The following is a 20,067-nucleotide window of genomic DNA, read 5'->3' on the forward strand; positions in this document are numbered from 1 at the left end:
TGAGTGTGTGTGTGTTGTTTCTTCGGTTCTTCCTTCCTACAAGTTTTTGAATCTTGATAAAGAGCAGGAGGCGGTGCCACTGCGAACGCATGATTCAGGAAGAGCTTACGTCTTTGTGTGTGTGTGTGTGTGTGTCCATTTCCTGTATGAGGTGTCACAAAGGCTGCATGGAGAAATGGCTGCATGCATGCGTGTGTATGTATGCGTGTGTGTGTGTGTGTGTGTGTGTGTGTGTGTGTGTGTGTCACTGTAGATTCTGTATAATCAAACCTGAAAAATGCACTGAGTCACTGCAGCCAGCTTCTCCTTTTTTTGTTTTTTGTCCTGTGTGGCCTCCTGACAAGCTGGTACCTGCTCGCAGCGTTCCCACTCCGCCTCCGCTCGCCTCACTATCCACCAGGCAGGAACGTGCTGCTGGATGAATCTGACCTTTGACTCGTGTGTTGCACCTCGACGCCCTTCGCCGTGCGGCGATGTGTCTGATAGCGGAGCGAGAGCTGTTGTACCGGCTTTTTCTAGGCCACCACAGAACAAAACAAAACAAAAACACAGTAACACACACAAAGGAGTGAGTGGGGAAGTTGTGGAATGAAGTGGACATGACGCTGGAGGATTTTTGCCCTAAAGACAAGATCATTCAACACGCACACAAAGAGCAGAGAGGCGCTGCTGTTGCCTTTTTTAAAATGTGGAAACAAAGATGAGTGTGGACGAACGCGGCTCTTTATCACCGTCTCCTTTAAGGCTGCAGCTGATGATCATTTTCATTATCAGTGGATTGTGTTGGGTATAAAAAAAAATGCCTGTTATTATTTCCCAGAGTGCAACGTGACACAATCAGATTGCTTGTTTTTATCCAACCAACTGTCTAAAGCCCAAATGCATCCAGTTTAATATCATGTAGAATAAATAAAATCTTCGCCTGAGAAGAAGTTCCGATCAGTTTTCAGTTGAATGGATTAATCTAGAACCTGCAACTAATGATTATTTTAATTACTGATTAAATTATTTTGTGTATAAATATCATTAACTTATGAAAAATGATTATTATCAGATTGCTTTTTTTATCCAACTAACAGTTAAAAACTCAAAATATATTTAAAACACGACCAATAAAATCATCAAATCTTCACATTTTAAAAGTGAAACGAGAAAATTTGCTTGAAAAATGACAGAAATTATGATTAAAAACATTGCAGATCAATTTACAGTAGATCGACTAATCAACTAATGGATTAATCAACTAATCGTTTTAGCTCTAGCCTGAATATTTCCTGGGATCTTTGTCATGTTGATAGTTTTGGTTGAACATCTTTGTGTCGTTTGGACATAACAAGACATTCAACGCCGTCCTGTTGAACTCTGGGAAATCTGTTGCTGCATTTTCTTGTTTTGTTTTTTTTTTAGCTTTAGTGACATTTCAGTTCTTTTTGATTTGCTTCTGTAGAATGAGTTACATCAGATAAATATCAGTGTTGCGTAAATATGGAAGAGCTTGTCTGAGCTCGCTGCACGAACTTACATTTCTTTATTTTGCACAACTAAGCAACGATCGTCCAGGATTTAAGTTCCTGTCAACACAAACAACTCAGCGAGACAAAAGACATAACAACCAGCCACAGCTGTGAACGCCAGAACATTATTCACTGATAAATAGTTTCTAATCAAACCTGTTCACAGTCACGTTTCTGGATCATCTTAAACAACCGGCACATTGTTTCTTAGAAAACATGTTGCGGTTGAATTTTTCATGATGACAAACAAACGTCAGCCCCCCCCCCCCCCCCGCTGTGTTTGGGTGTTGGCAGCGTTCTCAGGTACAGGCCTGAGCACACCTGGGAGCGTGGCTCATCAGCAGGTTGAGATAACATCAAACAGCTGGAAGAGTTTCTTGAGGCACAAATCGATTCTCTACCTGACGGACAGGTAATCTGAAAAATGAGAAAATCATCCTCGTTTTTATTTTTACTTTGAGTGATGTAAAATAGTTTTTTTGTTTTCCGTCTAAAATCTGCTGAATCTGATTTGTTTTTCATTCAGCTCTTTCATAAGCACCAGTTTTTAATTTGTCTAAACTGAAACAGCCTGATAACATCTTCACTCCTACACAAACTGAGCATTTAAAGCAGGAATCAAAGCTAAGAGGGGAAAAAAAACCCCAGATGTTTATGCAGATGTTAATGCAAACACAACATCAGAAATGCTTCAATCAGAGACACCACATCTGAAAATTCATATTGTGATTGGATCTCAGCCAAGTTTAAACATAATCTGAGCTGTTTTACATTTTTAAAGGACGTGTTTTTTAACCTGTACTCCCACAGAGACATTGAAAGTGATGTGGGTCACTGCAATTGTTCCTCCTGGTCAGACTTGCCCCTCCCAACACACCTCCGCTATGTTCGATAGAGGATCCACAGATTTCTTTCCATGCAAAAATGCGTCGAAGAGGTTTTCGAGTCTGACAAATCAAGCAGGTGTTTTCCTTCTCACTGTAAAATTCCCTCTGCAGTGTTTCCTGGCTGCACTGCGGTGACACAAAAAGGGAAATTTTGTAGTAAAATGACTTTAACTGTCAAAGATAATCACTCGCCAGGCCGCTGCAGCTGATGTGGGAACAGGAGGAACAATTACAGAGATGAGTAACCTCCACAAAAAGCCAGAAACGAGCCCTTCCTCTATAAAGGAAAAATGAGTGAAGCCCAAACGGCAGCATCACTTCCCTTGGCCGGCGATGCACCGTGTTTCTTGGCAGGTCTGGCAGCTCTGCATATTGTTTGCATAATAATATCCCATTACAATGCTGGCAGACGCGCGGTAACAACAGTAATGCTTATTAATACCAGGTGTAGCTGCATCACATGTTGAGACCAGGTGGAGACGGTGTCCAGGAGTCCGACATGTGGCAGACACGTGTGTTCAGCTTTTAACGCTCGCCGCTTCAGACATTATGCAGGTCGATAACGTCGGTGCAGAGGAGGCGAGGAGGGAGAGGCGGGAGGCAGAGACGCAGCGTGAGGTGAAAGAGACGGGAACATGCTGATGTTCGAGAAACAGCTGGAAGTTAGTGATTGTAATTTGACTCATTAAAAATAAGTTATTATAAAACCCCGATGGCTGCAGTCGGCTCCTAAAACCTCTCTTTCTTCTCAGAGTCAAAACTCAGTCAAATCTGAACACACACACACGGCACGCACATTTTTAGACTCAGTGTCACTTACACTTCCTGTGGATATCATGTGTGTGATGTCAATAATTAATTAATGTCAGGAAATCTGCTTAGACATCAAAGAAACGACGCAGAACTTGCCTGAGAATCATCATGTTTTGTTAAGTCAAACTCAGACACTGTTGTCTGAACATCCACGTGTACATTGCTTATCGCTAATTCTGCAACTTTTAATGGAGATAATTTGCCCAAATGTAAACAAATACAGGCTTCACTGACTCCATGGCCCCAAATTATGGAATCTGTTTCTGCAAAACTACGAGCATGATTATCCCATATTTAGAATTGCATGGAGCAGGCGTTCGTCACTATTGTCTAAGGGGGAGGGTCCCGCTCTGTCCCACTTTGTCCCGCTCTCGTCTTTGTCTTTGAAACCTCCTGCATCAGAAACAAGCTGCATGTTTTTAACTCATGGATCAGCATCTGAGAAAAACCAGAGCTTTTCCCTTTTCCTCTCCGTCACCTTCTATCTTTGCATGTTTCTTCCTCGTCCTCATCATAATCCATCACTCTCTCTGTCTGCCATCCATCTCCTCTGTGCCCCCCCCCCCCCCCCACCCCCCCTCTGTCACCCTGCTGTGCTGATTTCAGGCTTATCCTCCCGGCTCCGTACTTAGCGGGAAAGTAAATAATCACCATAATCGCTTTTATTGTTATTATTGTTTTTGTCGGGCAGTAGTATCAGTGCTATCAGTGTCTGAATCACAGCTGTTGTTCCAGCAGGGAGGCAGACAGGCTGATAATCTGCCTTACGTAATGCTAATTCATATCTGTTGTTTTTAGTTTTCCCATTTGGCCGAGCAGATGAGGTAGACGCCGTCCGAGTTCGGTGTCCTCGCTGATAAATCTCACGCTGCGACCGCCTGGAGAAGGTTCTCTCCAGCTCCTGGTTTTAGTTCACACGGACATGATGATGATGATGATGATGATGATGATGAGAGGGTTTCAAAATAAGAGACAGGTTTTTGTAGGCAGCACAGTCCTTGATGTGACAGAAAAACGAACATGTGCACAGACCTGATCTGAGCTGTGGACACACAGCGGGGGACGGATGGTTGCTGCACATCGTTAAATGAGAGCTGGACTGTAAAGTTCACTATCTGGTGGAGGTCTTTTAGGGCTGAGCTATTGAAGTGAAACTGCTGGTAGCTGAGTCTGTATTAACCTCAGAGATTCAGTGATTAGCTTTGTCACTGTTTCCATCCACATTTAATTCTTGTAGATTCAACATCTTCACCATCACTCACACCTGGTAGATCATAATAACAACATACAGATGGCTGACAGATTCAAGGAAAACTCTGGAATTGCAGCTGTTTATAATTTCATTAGAGATATTTCTACAACTACAGATGTTTCCCAGGCTAAATTAAGAGGGAAACCACCCTGTGGTTTAGCATTCAGCATGCCGACCATAAAATGCTAAGTCTTGCTATTTCTATCTTTTTCTGTCACCTCTCTCCAGGTGTTATCTACTGAAGGCTTAAAAAAAGCAGTTTAAAGAGTTTTATTGCTTCTTGTCACAGATTCTCCAAGTCTGTGAAGCTTCAGCTGGAGGGATGAACAATATCAATATAATCACTGGAGATATATCACAGATAAACAGTGGCATAAAGTAAATATGAACCATTTTATGATGTAGTAACGCTGTGGAAAAGGTTTGCATCAGTTTAGGCACAAAAACAACTTGATGGTGTTAAAATAATCACATCTAACCCGAGTCTGTCCTGAGGTAATAAAATCTACCCCCCAGCACCTGTAGAGCTCGCTGTCACCCTTTAATACCCGTTTTTTAAACAAAGGTAAACCCGCTAATAAAACATCACTGACCCCTTTTCCACTGCGTCTGTGTGAGACGCTTCGATCAGTGATTGTGTGTTTTTAAAACTTATTTCAGGGCTGCAGCTTCACTCTTTCACCCTGAATCTCAGTGTGCCTAAGTGTCTGGGTGCTCAGCAGGAAAAGGGACGAAAAATGTTTACATCACTGCCGATCGGAGCCAGAGCCGATACATACCTGCGTCTACTGCAGAGTCATTTGACCAGGGTGTGAATGCCGATGGTTCCCTTTCCCATTGTTGACAGAATCCTGATGTTAGCGGGTTTTTTATAGCAGTGGAAAAGGGGCTTAATTAACACGTCACATCTCGTTTGTTGAGTGTATAAACGATCGTGTGCATGACTCGTTCTCGGTTCTTGCTTCATATTGGCATCAGTAGCATCATCTGAAACCTAGTACTGCTCCTTTAATCAGATTTTATTTCATGTCCACATGCATCCAGCTGTTTCTGTTCGTGTCTGCAAACGACTTTCAAACACTTGAGAATTCTGTGATGCATTGTAGATAATCCTCAGCCAATCATATTCAAGTGTTGACCCGGACTTTCCAATGTTTTGTCCTTTTTTGCAGAATATTAGAAACACAATAATAAAGCAGTCCAGTACAACAACACTGCTAACTGTGACTTAGCACCAGAGGAGCAGACGTGATGGTGTTGGATTGCATTAGACTGTGGAGGTGTACCTAATAAAATGGACACTGACAAAGATAAATGTGACCAATGTTCACTGATGGATGATCAGTGTGAAAGAATCCTGTGTATCAGGTGTGTGTTAACGCGTCAATGTGTGTGTGTGTGTGTGATTACAGGATGTTCATCACGATCCGGAGGACTCCACGGGCGAGGACGACGCCATGCCCGCCTGCGCCGTAAGTCCACGTCCCGCTCACATGACACAGACACGAGGCTCCAGATTGTGTTTGGAGGTTGATTGTTGGTCCCGTCTGACATCAGCGAGCTTCAGCTGTAAACACTCGCAGCAGCGCAGCACTCTGCACTCACTGATGGCAGCTGTCCGTGTGTGTGTGTGTGTGTTCGACTGCATATTATTGACAAGTAAACAGCCCTTCATCGACACATGTGTGACCTTGTGTGTGTGTGTGTGTGTGTGTGTGTGAGTGTGTGTGTGTGTGTGTGAGTTTCAGTTCTCTCTCTCACACACACAGAGTTTTGCTCTCAGATAATTTATCCACTGTTTGAGAAAACTGACGCCTACTCCTGCAGGATAATTGCTGGTATGAAAGTGAAGCTCTCTATTAAAGTCGTGAGTCATCTTAAAGCAGAGAAATCCTCCCTCAGATCCTCTGCGCTGCTCGATATCATCATTTATTTGTGACATTCATCATATCGCTGCAGTTATTTCTGGGTTAGATGTTTTATTTACTCTTAATGTAAACCCACTTTCCCTCAGCATGCGTCGAGCTCGTGTCCCAGCCTCAAACTAAACACAGATTCTACGTTTGTGTTGAAGTTGTTGTTTGTGGAAAAATGACAAAATGAAGAGTGTTGAAGGACAAAGAGAGGAGATTCTCAGCTCTGTGAAAAGGTTAGAAACTGTTGTATGATGGTCTGTGGAGGCAGGTAAAGATGTTTTTACTTTACTCACTGAAACAAAATCAAATAAAATCTAAGGCATATTTCTCTCTGTGAAACGAGGCCTGATGAAATGTAAAAAAAAAAAATATCTGTTGCAATTATTTAGGCAGATTCAGATTAACATTTCTGTTTTATCACATTATAAAAATTACAATATTTTGATGCTTTTTGTGATGTAATGAAAAGTTAATGTAATGAATAGAATAGAAGAGAGAAGATCTCTAGTAAAACAAAATTACTTTTGCAACTCGTAGATGCGTCTAAGACACAAACGTATATTAAAAAGAAAGAGATAAAAACAAAAACGAGTAGAAGTAGATAAAGAATAAATAGATAAATAACATCTTTTCCATTTACTGTGCACGGAAACAGAAATGAACTAGAACAGGAAGTAAAATGGAGACTTTAATAGAAGCGTCGTGAATCCTTGTTGAGCAGAAACAAACATACAGAATCAACCCTTTGTATAATAGAGACTTTGTTCCTGGTTTGTTTTCATTCTCTGTTTTTATCCTCGTGGGAATCAGACTTCAGACATTTAAGAAAAAGTTTTTCTCCACTCATCTGTGAAGTTTCTGACATTAGTAGTTCTGCAGAAGCGTGTTGACACAGCGGCTGTTACCACACGCGTTGCATCATTCTGTTAGTATGAAACTGTGCAGGCTCTATTTTCTGCACACTAACCGCCATAATACTAATGCACCTCACACTTCACTGTGTTGGTGAGGAGTCCGAACATATGATGTGTCAGCGCCATGCTGTACGCTGGTGCGTGTTGTATTGGTTTTATTCTGTCAGAAACAACCTTCACCTCTGACAGAAAAACAAACAAACACAAACCGGGACACGAGACACTGATTCAGTCCGACGTGGGACCTGGACATTCAGATTTCAAATCACTTCACAATAACAGGAAATTGTGTAAAATACGAGCCGTCAAAAGACCAATAAAGTGACAGGATTCAAACAAGAGAAGGGAGAATGTTCTCTGAGATGTTTGGTAGTTAGTTTCCATTCTGCAGCTGCGAGCAGCTTCTCTGTTTTCTGGGTGGGAACCGTGTCCACAAACCGTACGGGCCCTCTGTAGAAACGACACGTTTGGTATGTAGTTGTGACACGGCTCCCAGAATACCTTCACAACGGTCTCCAGATAAGAGGAAGGAGTGTTGATGACTCACGTCCACGCTGAGCTGTTCAGCCAGAGCCGGACACGTCGGATCCTCCTCTGACCCACAACATCTTTTCTTTTCTTTTTTTTTATCTGGTTCGACTTCAGTTTAGAAAAATCACAATCAGATTAAAAGTGAGTCACCGGCTCTTTGTTCCTCAGCAGCAGATCAGCAGCTGAACTGACTGACTGTGGGCAAAGTTGCTTGACATTTGAATATTAATGAAAACATTTGCATCGAACTGACACAGATAACTGGAAGGAAGGAACTGTGTCTTTTAAACACGGAGCTTGTCTCTGGACTGGTTTCATTTAGTTGATAAGATTTCATTATAATTTTTGGACAGTTAAGATGAGGAGATACAGATAATAAATGAGTCGCTTCCCCGTCTGCGTTTTAGCTTAAGCTTATTGACAACACTCAGATATCTGCAGCAAGAGTCCAACACATCAGACTGTCTCAGGCTTACAAAGATAAAGTCCTGGTCTCTGGACTCTGGTCTCTGGTCTCTGGTCTCTGGACTCTGGACTTTAGTCTCTGGTCTCTGGTCTCTGGTCTCTGGTCTCTGGTCTCTGGTCTCTGGACTTCAGTCTCTGGTCTCTGGTCTCTGGACTCTGGACTCTGGACTTCAGTCTCTGGTCTCTGGACTTCAGTCTCTGGTCTCTGGACTTCAGTCTCTGGTCTCTGGACTCTGGACTCTGGACTTCAGTCTCTGGTCTCTGGACTTCAGTCTCTGGTCTCTGGACTTCAGTCTCTGGTCTCTGGTCTCTGGTCTCTGGACTCTGGTCTCTGGACTTCAGTCTCTAGTCTCTGGTCTCTGGACAACGACAGGTCTTCAGTGTCCCACGTTAAGATATTTGACAGTAAGGCCAGATGACATCACTGCGTCTACGTTAGCAAGAGTCCAACACATCAGACTGTCTCAGGCTTACAAAGATAAAGTCCTGGTCTCTGGACTCTGGTCTCTGGACTCTGGACTTTAGTCTCTGGTCTCTGGTCTCTGGTCTCTGGTCTCTGGTCTCTGGTCTCTGGACTTCAGTCTCTGGACTTCAGTCTCTGGTCTCTGGTCTCTGGACTCTGGACTCTGGACTTCAGTCTCTGGTCTCTGGACTTCAGTCTCTGGTCTCTGGACTTCAGTCTCTGGTCTCTGGACTCTGGACTCTGGACTTCAGTCTCTGGTCTCTGGACTTCAGTCTCTGGTCTCTGGACTTCAGTCTCTGGTCTCTGGTCTCTGGTCTCTGGACTTCAGTCTCTGGTCTCTGGTCTCTAGTCTCTGGTCTCTGGTCTCTGGTCTCTGGACTCTGGACTCTGGTCTCTGGTCTCTGGTCTCTGGACAACGACAGGTCTTCAGTGTCCCACGTTAAGATATTTGACAGTAAGGCCAGATGACATCACTGCGTCTACGTTAAAGGTATAGATCATCATTAATGAGGCGGCTTGTCTGATTAGAGCAGGGGTTTTCAACCTGAGGCTCAGGGGCTCCCGAGAGGTCGCCAGATGACTCTGAAGGGTTTTTATTAAATCTTAATATCACACAGTTCAGATCTACGCAGCTCAGGGAGTGTCACAGTGAAAACACAGGATTTAGTTTTTATTGCTAAAAGTGATGAAATCGTTTCTTCTCCACGACGCTCCACACTTCGCTGTGATCTCTGCTGTTTCTCATGAACCGCTGCAGTTTTACCTCGTCAGACCTTTTGAAATGATTAAAACATCAACAGCATGGAGGAGGAGCGGCAGCTCGCAGCTCACGCACAAACGCAGGAGGTTGAGAATAAACGCTGGTTCATGTTGAAGCTGTGGTGGAATCACTGGAGTCTACAACACAGCTCACTGCAATCACACAGCATCTGACTTTCATCTTATTTCAGGGCCTTCCTAATTGTGTGTGTGTGCGTGTGTGTGTGTGCGTGTGTGTGTGTGTGTGAGAGTGTGTGTGTGTGAGTGTGTGAGTGTGTGTGTGAGTGTGTGTGTGCGTGCGTGTCGGCGGCAGGCAGGGCAGCTGTACACATCGATTTTTAAATGCAGAGGAGATGGCTTATGGATCGACTGTCTGAGAAGAGCTGAGCACTCATTACCTCACTCTCCAGAGTCTGCAGCACACACACACACATACACACACACTCACACACACACACACACACTCACACTCACACACACACACACACACTCACACAGCCTCTGAGGCAAGAAGCTCGATGTGAAAACGGTGTGAACGTTACAAGGATGTGACGATGAATTTATTATAAAGCTGTTAATGAGTGAGTTAGACTGTTCCACTGACTTAACTGAGTGTGAAACTTCTGTGTGTGTGTGTGTGTGTTATCTCAGGTTAAATTGGGCTAATGAGGCAGTCTTCTCTCTGTGTCACGTTGCTAAAGTCTTCAGTGTGAAACTGAGGCATTTACTTCTGTCCTCACTGATATTCACTAAACTACGTCTGCAGCGATTATTCTACTGTGAATCTATTATTCTAATATTCTTAAATACAATTCTAATAACTCTGGTAACGTTTGTTGATTCCAGCTGCTGAAACGTGAGAACTTCCTGTTTTCTATCCCTCAGACATCACAGTAAACTTTGAATGTCTTTCATTTTCGTCTGTTGGTTGGACAACAAAAAGACATTTGAGAAATTATAACTGTCATATAAGAATAAAGTTACTGCAGAAGAGAACAGAGGCATAACTTTATTCTTCTCTGAGTTGAATGTCAGTGGATCTCCTGGTTTATTGCAGGTGCTTTTCACAGTTTTCACAGATTAATTGATAATGAAAATAATCATCATTATTCCAAAAACCTCCCTAATCTTAATCCAGCAGTTCTGTAAAACTCACAGAAATCTGATTCTCTAAAGATGTGTAACATTAAAACAGAAATCAGAGTGTTTCCTCACAGTTCCAGAAAATTACGTGTTGAGTTAAAACCTTTAGGAAAATATATATATGAATAACACACACACACACACACACACACCACACACACACACACACACACACAGACAGACAAACACAGCGACAGAACAACACACTCACATTCAAGTGTGCTGAGTCGATAACACACACTCATCATCACTAGTTCAGATATGAGTGCAACACATTCACTTCACATACTGACTACACTGTTCATTGTTGAGTCAGCAGCACACACACACACACACACACACACACACACACACACACACACACACACACACACACACACACATACTCATTGATGCCCCCAGCGAGGCAGAAAATGGTTTCCAGACACAGTGTTAGGAACATCGCTGCTCTCTGAGGAACTGACTAACATCTGCTGCCATCTGCTGCTGCTCAGCTGTGTGTGTGTGTGTGTGTGTGTGTGTGTGTGTGTGTGTGTGTGTGTGTGACACAGTATCATGTTTGGGCCCAGGATGAGGTCACTTATTCGCTGTGGGAGAGACTGACACTGACCACCACTTTAATGTCTGTCTGCCTCCCTGCAGATCGTGTCGGCATCACAAGCCCTGAAAACAAGGTTGGAAGTCCGTTAGAGCTGCAACTATAAGTCAATTAATTGATTAGTTGATCGACAGAAAAAAAGAGCAACTATTTTAATCAGAACAAAGAATTATTTGAGCTAATCTCTGACGTTTTATTGGCGACAAATAAACGACTTTTAGCTGAAAGCAGCGTTTTATTGAGGCTGGAATCAAAATGTTTGACATTATCAGATTTATTTCTGATCATTGACTAATAAATACATTTACTAATTAATTAACTGACTGTTTCAGAGCAACAGTGTCCAGGTAACAGCTCCCAGGTTAAAGGTCTGACCCACAGAGAGAGTCTGCAGCTCAGTGAGGAGTGTGGATGTTCATGTCTGAGTTTTGACTTGTGAAGCTCATAAATGTCTCGTATCTTTACTGCTCCTGTTCTGTCAGGAGCGTTTGAGCCTGACTGAGTCATCTCCTCGACTCCAGCTCAAACAGCGGCTTTGTACAACAGCTGGACGAGCTGAACATCTGGAGCGTGTTCTGGTCGACCTGAAAAAGTCCCGGAGAAAATCGTATTTTATTTCAGGAACTTAAACTTCTTCTACGTTTAACAAATGAGGCGACGCTGCTGTTTATTTGAATGTAAGATTGAGTTAAATCACATTATCAGTTCGACTGTAAACACGTGTTCTGGTTATAAAACTTTGGTCCAAGGATTTCTTTTCCTTGGCAAATGCAAAATAACTAAAACATGACATTTATATATTTTTTAGGACTTGCATGTGCAAAACAGTCGAGCATTTTATTTGTTGCAGCTCAAGACAAAAGTTCAGAAGTGTTTATATTCACAAGGTTCCTGCTCAGACTCGAAGCAACTCAACTCTCCTAAGATCCGTCACACAGACCGGACACTTAGCTTTAGCCTGTCGGCACGTGCTAGCTGCAGCAGGCTAATGTTATGGTGGTAAATACTCTCACACACACACACACACACACACACACACATGCTGCAGCTGCAAACACACACAGTAATGAAGTCTGACACAACATGTGGATCCTCATTTCCCCTCTTCAGCCTATTTTCTCTGACAGATTACAAAAGGAAACTAAATTATTCATTATTCCCCGAGATAAAGGCCGTTACCACTAATGCTAAAAACGTAATGAATTTCCTTATTAGAAAAGTCATTTTTCAGGTTTCATAAATCATTGCACAACCTCCACTGTGTGTGTGTGTGTGTGTGTGTGTGTGTGTGTGTGTGTGTGTGTGTGTGTGTGTGTGTGTGTGTGTGTGTGTGTGTGTGTGTGTGTGTGTGTGTGTGTATGTGTGTGTGTGTGTGTGTGTGTGTGTGTGTTGGCTGTGTATGTAGTGGTTGCTGGCAGATGGTGTTTAATCTTCTTCGGCCATCTGGACTGACTTTCTCTGGCGTCTTTTAAACGCCCACACACACAAACACATGGCACTCTCTTATTCAACATGCTCAGGTGTGTGTGTGTGTGTGTGTGTGTATGTGTGTTGTGTGTGTGTGTGTGTGTGTGTGTGTGTGTGTGTGTGTGTGACCAGATAAACGCGACATTCCTTGGAAAGAACTCATCCACTTACGGTTTAAATGGTCATAACCTCTGACTGTGGAAGAAGAAGTGGTAGACTCTGTTATTCTGTGTGTGTGTGTGTGTGTGTGTGTGTGTGTGTGTGTGTGTGTGTGTGTGTGTGTGTGTGTGTGTGTGTGTGTGTGTGTGTGTGTGTGTGTGTGTGCCCAGACAAACAAAAGGTCAGAAAAATAAATGTTCTCATTTTGGCACATTTTATTTGTTCTTCTTTTATAAAAGGAGCTATTTTAGTGTTTGGGTTTGCCACTTAGCGGCTATATATATGTGTGTGTGTGTGTATGTGTGTGTGTGTGTTTGTGACAGTGTGTGTGTGTGTGTGTGTGAGGGAGGGAGGAAGTGTGTGCGTTCAGGCCTAAACACCTAAAATGGAAACGTCCGCCCCACCCACACTGGCTTGAGTGGATATTGATGGATACAGAGTGAGAGAGAGCAAGAGGAAATATTGATTGATAGGAAGAGGCATGAAGCGAGGGAGGGAATGTGTGTGTGTGTGTGTGTGTGTGTATTAGAAAGAGAGAGGACATGATAAGCGAGCGAGAGGAAGAGGAAGAAAGATTTTCGTGTCCTCCCAGTTTAGTTTCACTCAGGATCAGTCGGTACATTCCTTTGTGGTAATGGGAAGGGTCAGTGTGTGTGTGTGTGTGTGTGTGTGTGTGTGTGTGTGTGTTGTGAACAAGGCATTGTGGGTATTGCCATTGTGAGGTCATGGGGTGATGATGTAATCTGTGTAACTCGGCGCCGGTTTTCCTGAACGCAGCCCTCTCTCCAGGAACAGACCAATCACAGAGCAGAGACACACACACACACACACACACTCACACACACACACACACACACACTGAAACACAGTACAATGCAAAAGTTTGAAGTACTAAAACTAAAGTGAGGATCGTGTAATAGGCCACAAGATCTTTATTATTATTATTATTATTATTATTATTATTATTATTATTATTCTAACAGTGGTTTCTCTTTATACTGAGTTTCCCTCCGGAGCTGGTGGAGACCAAACACAGAGCTAAAAGAGAGGGAAGACTCAGTGGTTAAACAGTGAATGTATTGCAGGTTAAATGAAGTCAGTAAATCCTCACGTTTTATAAACCTGTAAACAACAAATCTCTGGTAAAATTATCAGAAGCATCAGTGTTTATATTTCTCATCCGTTCATTCGACACTGAACCAACTCATTGCTTTAGTTTAGTGTTTCTCAGTGAGAGGTTTATTGACTCACATTCATTTTCAGTTTAAATTGGAAACAACAGGTGACCTCAGTGATGTTTTGATAATAATAATTACAATACATTTTATTAATAGGCGCCCGTCAAGGCGCTCGAAGACGCCTTACAACACACAGTAAAAAATAAAATACAAAATAAATTAGAATAAATATAAAAATGCATGAAAGTAATGTGATGAAACTGTTGGAGTCGAACAGGCAGGTTTTTTTAATTCAGAGCTGTTTCCTCCAAAACAAACCTGCAGGAAAACTTTGACTGTGAAGGAGAAACAGTTTGTTCAGAGAGTCAAAACAAGTTCATCCACTTTAAAGTTGTGAAAGAGAGAGAGAGTCGACTCTTCTGTAACGTGAGGATTTGCTGTTTTGTTTTATTGTAAACTGAATATCTTTGGTTTCAGAGACTGAAAGATTCATCATCAATAATAAAACAACTGTTAGTTGCAGCCGTAGAAAGACGCACAGTGTTTGAAATAAAGAAGTAAATTAAGGATGTATATTATAATATATATATTCTAATATATATATATATATATATATATATGTATATATCACAGCTTTTACTCCCTGAAACCTCCTCCTCTTGTTCTTTTTTCTTTTCCTCAGCAAATTAGTTGAAATAAAAATAGGAACACAGACTGATTAGTTTGTGATTTGCCCGGTTTATTTTGAAAATCAGCATCCTGTTGTTGCTGTTGTTGTGGGTTTGACGGGGGAGTGAAGAAGAACATGCAGTGGTGGTAGAAAGTGTCTGAACTAGGGTTTAAAATCACTGATCTCTGGTTTAAGACTCGTAGCTTAAGCTTAAACTGTCGACTTAACGGCTCAGATCTAAAGAAGACATACAAACAGTAAAGACACAGACCATCAGGGAGGAGGAGGAGGAGGAAGAGGAGGAGGAGGAGGAGGAAGAGGAGGAGGAGGAAGAGGAGGAGGAGGAGGAGGAAGAGGAGGAGGAGGAAGAGGAGGAGGAGGAGGAGGAAGAGGAGGAGGGGGGAGTGATGGGGAGTTCCCGTATATGTTCACTGAGAGGAAGAAGAAAAACGTCCGACTGACCAGAGCTGGAATTTGACACAGAGACTCAAAACCAACGTCTACTCTCGTTTCCGTCCCTCCTCCTCCTCCTCCTCTTCATCCTCCTCCTCCTCCTCCTCTTCATCCTCTTCATCTCTGTCTCCTGTGGAATTTCATGTCAGACACGCCCTGGTCTTGACCCTCGTCTCATGAGCTGCACTCGGACTTTCACGTCCTTTTATTCACCGTCCCTCGTTTATCATGGACTTTCCTTTCCTTTCCTTTTTCCCCTCCCTGTCCACTCCTTTTTTCCTATCAATTATTTCCGTTCTTTTCCTGTTCGCTCCCCTTTTTTCCTTTCCCCCTTTCCTCTGGTTTCTTTTCATTTCCTTCCTTCTTCCCTCATTTCCTTCCCTCCTCTCCTCTCCTCTCCTCTCCTCTGGGATCTGCAGATATTATTGGTTGAGTTGTTCCTCTGTCTCTTGCTGACTGTGTCGTGTCTGGCACATCTTACAAACGTGTTGTGTTGATTAGACAAATGATGCATTAACTGACCTGTGGGAAATCACACTGTCGTCGCTCCTGGAGTCTTAACTCAGTTATTATAAGAAACTTTTCACAAACACAAACAAAGAAGAAGTTGATGATTTAAAGTTTGTCATGTCCACTGTGTGTGTGTGTGTGTGTGTGTGTGTGTGTGTGTGTGTGTGTGGTGTGTGTGTGTGTGGGGCTGGCGGGGGGCCTCCCAGGACAGATGTGTACCTTCCTGTGCAGATGTTGTTGCCAGGGAAACAATGACAGGACATGCTTTAATCGCCACGATGAACAGCTGGAGGGCCTTCCTGTGTGTGTGTGTGTGTGTGTGTGTGTGTGTGTGTGTGTGTGTGTGTGTGTGTGTGTGTGTGTGTGTGCTTCCCTCGGCGCTGTGTGTTGTAACGAGTTCGTCAGTTAATCAGTCTGAGCAGCACTGTGACAGGAGAGGAGCGCGATGAAGACTCTTTTATTCCACGTTAGGAACAGGCAATTCCAGGTACAACACACACACACACACACACACACACACACACACACACACACACACACACGCAGACTGTTAATACAGATTGTTTTTTGTTGGTTGTCTGTGTTTGTTTCATTCGTCGTGATTCACACAGACTCGTTGGCATCCTGATAGACTCAGTCTGTTTATATTGTTTTGTAGTGTGTGTGTGTGTGTGTGTGTGTTTGTGTGTGTGTGTGTGTCGTGTGTTCAGGTCTAGCAGAGTGTTGTGAGCAGACATGGCACTTTGCTTTGGCAACAGAGCAAAGAAAATCTTGTTTAACCCTCTGAACCTTCAGCTGTTTCTGCTGCTGTCACTTTAGTGTAAAGCAGGTGATTCAGAAACAACGTTAGCTTAACATTAGCTTAACATTAGCTTAACATTAGCTTAACATTAGCTTACATCTACCTGCTGCTGTAGAAAATAAAGTTCAAGGTTGGTAAATGTCCCTGATCCTGATCCTGATCCTGACCCTGACCCTGATCCTGATCCTGATCCTGATCCTGATCCTGTTACTAGATGACTGAAGTTTACTCGACCAACAGAAAATTATATATAAATGCACCAATTATGCACCAATCAAATGAATCAGTAACTAACTCATTAATTGCTTTGAGTAATTTGTTCGGAAAGAAATTCCAAACTTGCAGGTCCAGCTCCCCGATGTGATATTTATTGATTGTGTGATTGTAAAACTAATATCACAACATGACATGAAGAAGTCTCCGTGGGCTTCAACAACAAATTGAACATTTCTCATCTTTCACTTTTGAGCTGGTTTTCTTCCTCTTTAATGAGAATAAATGAACTGTGATGAATAAACAAACTATTTGAATAAATCAGCTTCGGTTCTCAGGGTCACAATTTTCTGACAAATGAAAAGAACAAACAATAAAGAGATGAATTGATTTTGAGTTGGTATTTACGGGCAGGATGACGGTCCTGACACGGAGACGCTGCCTACAGGGCGTTTAAGCACTGATGTTTTATTTGGTGTGAATTCAGTCATTGTCCTGGTTGTGGAGGAGTTTTCATTTCAGATGAGGTGTAGCGCTGTTGACCTTTAACACCCGCCCACGTTGTGAGGCTGCTCCGCCTAAATATAAACAAAGGGAGAGTCAGGACCTGAGGTTTGAAGTGTGTGTGTGTGTGTGTGATGCTGGACTCACACACTGATTTGAAAGTGGGAGGGACAGTGTTTCTTTAAGGTTTTAATCAGCATCATTTCTTTTATTTACATCAGTCCACGAAGGTCCCGCACAGTGTTACTCGTGTTCAGGGTCGCGGTTCAGGCTTTTTCCCAGTTTCTATTTGGAAAGAAACAGGATTTGAGTGGCTGCCATCAGGGCTCCCATGATGCTTTGGGTGATGTAAACAGAAAGCTGCCGCGGTGCCAGCGAGACAGCTGGAGGCTACACCTGAGCCTCGTGTTATTTAACTGTTTAAAGTTCAGTAAATGCAGCACGAGCCGTCAGGCTGCGTTAGTCACCTGCATCACCTCTGATACAGGTGATACTGTCATGAGCTGGATGAGCCGTCGGCGTCTCCAGGATCGTGTGGGTTTGGATTCGACTTGTGACTCTGAGGAGCGGTGAAGTGATGTCAGCCTCCGAGACGATTTAAAACGCGTTGTAACGACAGAGTGTGATCACTCATTAATTTCCCCCGCGGAGCGGCGACGGCTGACGAGCGAGGTGTAATTAAGAGGCTCCCTCACCCTGATCAGAGAGGCTCGATTGGCAGCAGATGAAGAGCTTTGATTTCCTCTAATGAGAGAGAGAGAGAGAGAGAGAAGAGAGAGAGAGAGAGAGGTGGGGGAGGAGAGAGGAAGGCAGAGCGAGGTAGAGAATGAGAGGAAGTTGGAGAGAGAGAGAGAGGAAGGGCTGGAATGGGTACACAGACAGTGGCTGTACTGTCCAACAGATCACAGGGGAGTGTGTGTGTGTGTGTGTGTGTGTGTGTGTATTATGGACAGATTACCATGGTAACCTGGTTGGCATGGCGACAAAGTTTTTCCCAACTCAGAGCCGTCCCCCACCTCATCTCATCTCATCTGTTAATTGATGTCTCTCGCCCTCTGACTCTTTCTGCCTGACACTGAAGTTTCCCTGAGCTGCTGCTCGATGAACTCAATCAATCCTTCAGATTAATTAGTGATGATAATAATCATTAGTTCCACCCATAATACATTTTGATAACTGATCAATTATTTTTGTTACTTTTTTTGCTGGTTTTGCTTCAATGATAATTAATTAAATTGGGAATTTTCCACAATTTGCTGACAATTTACACAGTAAACTGATTAATTGATTTTGAAAATGATTTGTATTTACAGGCACTAATGATAAACACGCTCTTTGATCTTTGAATCCAGTCATTGTCCTGATTGTGGAGGGAGTTTTTTTAATTATTTAATTATTGTCATTTTTTTAAGGAAGAAAATGAAGAAGAAAGGAAGAAAAAATCTCTGAAATTTGAATATTTGCTGGTTTTTCTGTTTCTCTTCACTGCAGTTATTATGAATATTAAGTGTTGGTTGATAGATGGAGGTAAAACAGCTGCTGGATGGAAATGCACTCAGAGTTTCACCACAGTTTCCTGAACGCCCCCCCCCCACCCCCACCCCCCCCCCCCCCCCCACCCCCACCACTGTGACTTCAGTGTTTACTCATCATAGAAACACAACACGGACTGTTGCATTACATTGTGCAGGTGTACCTAATAAAGTGGACAGTGAGTTTGTGCGCTGATACTGCAGCGACCATCCAACATTGTTTATAAGAGAATATATTTTACCTCTTCCCCTCAGTCCAGTTCCCTCCCTCTGTTTCTGGGTAGATCAGTTTACAGCAGAGCGAAGGAGAGGACACACACTCCTTCATCTGCTGCTACAGAGACTGTGTGTGTGTGTGTGTGTGTGTGTGTGTGTGTGTGTGTGTGTGTGTGTGTGTAGAGCACTGATTGAGGATCTTGTCTTGCCAGCTCCTGAATTAATGATGACGCCCCCCCCTCCCTCCCTGCTCCTCCTCATCTATACTTAATGCTCTCTCTCTCTCTCTGTACTATAAAGTTCGGCCTCCGCTGCAAATCACATCCTTTCATCACTGACCCTCCTTCATCTTCTGTCTGCCACATCTTTATTTTCTCTCTCTCTTTTCCCTCTCTCAGCTTCAATCTGTCTGTCACTCTCTCTCTCTCCGCCCTCCACACCCCTTTAAAACCAACACAAATCCTTAAATGATATTGATTATACATGTGTAAGTGTTTGGTAAGTTTCCAGTTCAGTCAGAATGAGACGATAAAGAGAAAACTAAAAACCGGCTTCATGTCGTATTTGTAGAGTTGTACAAGCAGCGGGTGATTTGACGAGAGACGACGTACATGAGGAAACTGTCTGAGGTTTTTGCCGTGTCAGCGTGTTCACACCGAGATCAGCTGTCAATCAGAGTGTGTGTGTGTGTGTGTGTGTGTGTGTGTGTGTGTGTGTGTGTGTGTGTGTGTGTGTGTGTGTGTGTGTGTTATGTGTGTGTGTGCGCACTTGTTCTACAGCTCTCTCCATTTAATATGGATTTACATACGTTATATAACCTGCCTGAAACTGGACCAGTATAAATCTGGGACTACAATAATTAATTAATTCATTTTTAATTTGAATTTTATGAAAGATTTTAACAATAAATGAAAGAAAATATGAAGAAAAGAAAATTCAGTATTGAGTTAATAGAAAGCTGAATCTGTATTTAAACCTGAGAGCCTCCATCCTAATGCAGAAAAAGAAAAAGGCAACCAATGCACGTTTCCATCCACTGCTGTTATGAGAATATTAGGGGTGACATTAAATCCACCACAGAAGAAGAGGGCGCAACAAGATGAATTAA

General features: G+C 42.9%; 1 protein-coding gene across 2 annotated transcripts in view; it reads left to right on the top strand.

Annotated features, from left to right (window-relative positions):
- Nucleotides 1-20,067, top strand: part of rps6ka3b (ribosomal protein S6 kinase, polypeptide 3b) — a 47,279-nt gene that overhangs the window by 2,597 nt on the left and 24,615 nt on the right. For both annotated transcript variants that reach the window (XM_056364854.1, XM_056364855.1), the window contains exon 2: nt 5,879-5,938. In XM_056364854.1, the coding sequence (XP_056220829.1) occupies nt 5,879-5,938 (60 nt within the window). The remainder of the gene's footprint in view (nt 1-5,878; nt 5,939-20,067) is intronic.

Source organism: Seriola aureovittata, chromosome 20 (genome assembly GCF_021018895.1).
Source record: "Seriola aureovittata isolate HTS-2021-v1 ecotype China chromosome 20, ASM2101889v1, whole genome shotgun sequence".
NCBI lineage: Eukaryota > Metazoa > Chordata > Actinopteri > Carangiformes > Carangidae > Seriola > Seriola aureovittata.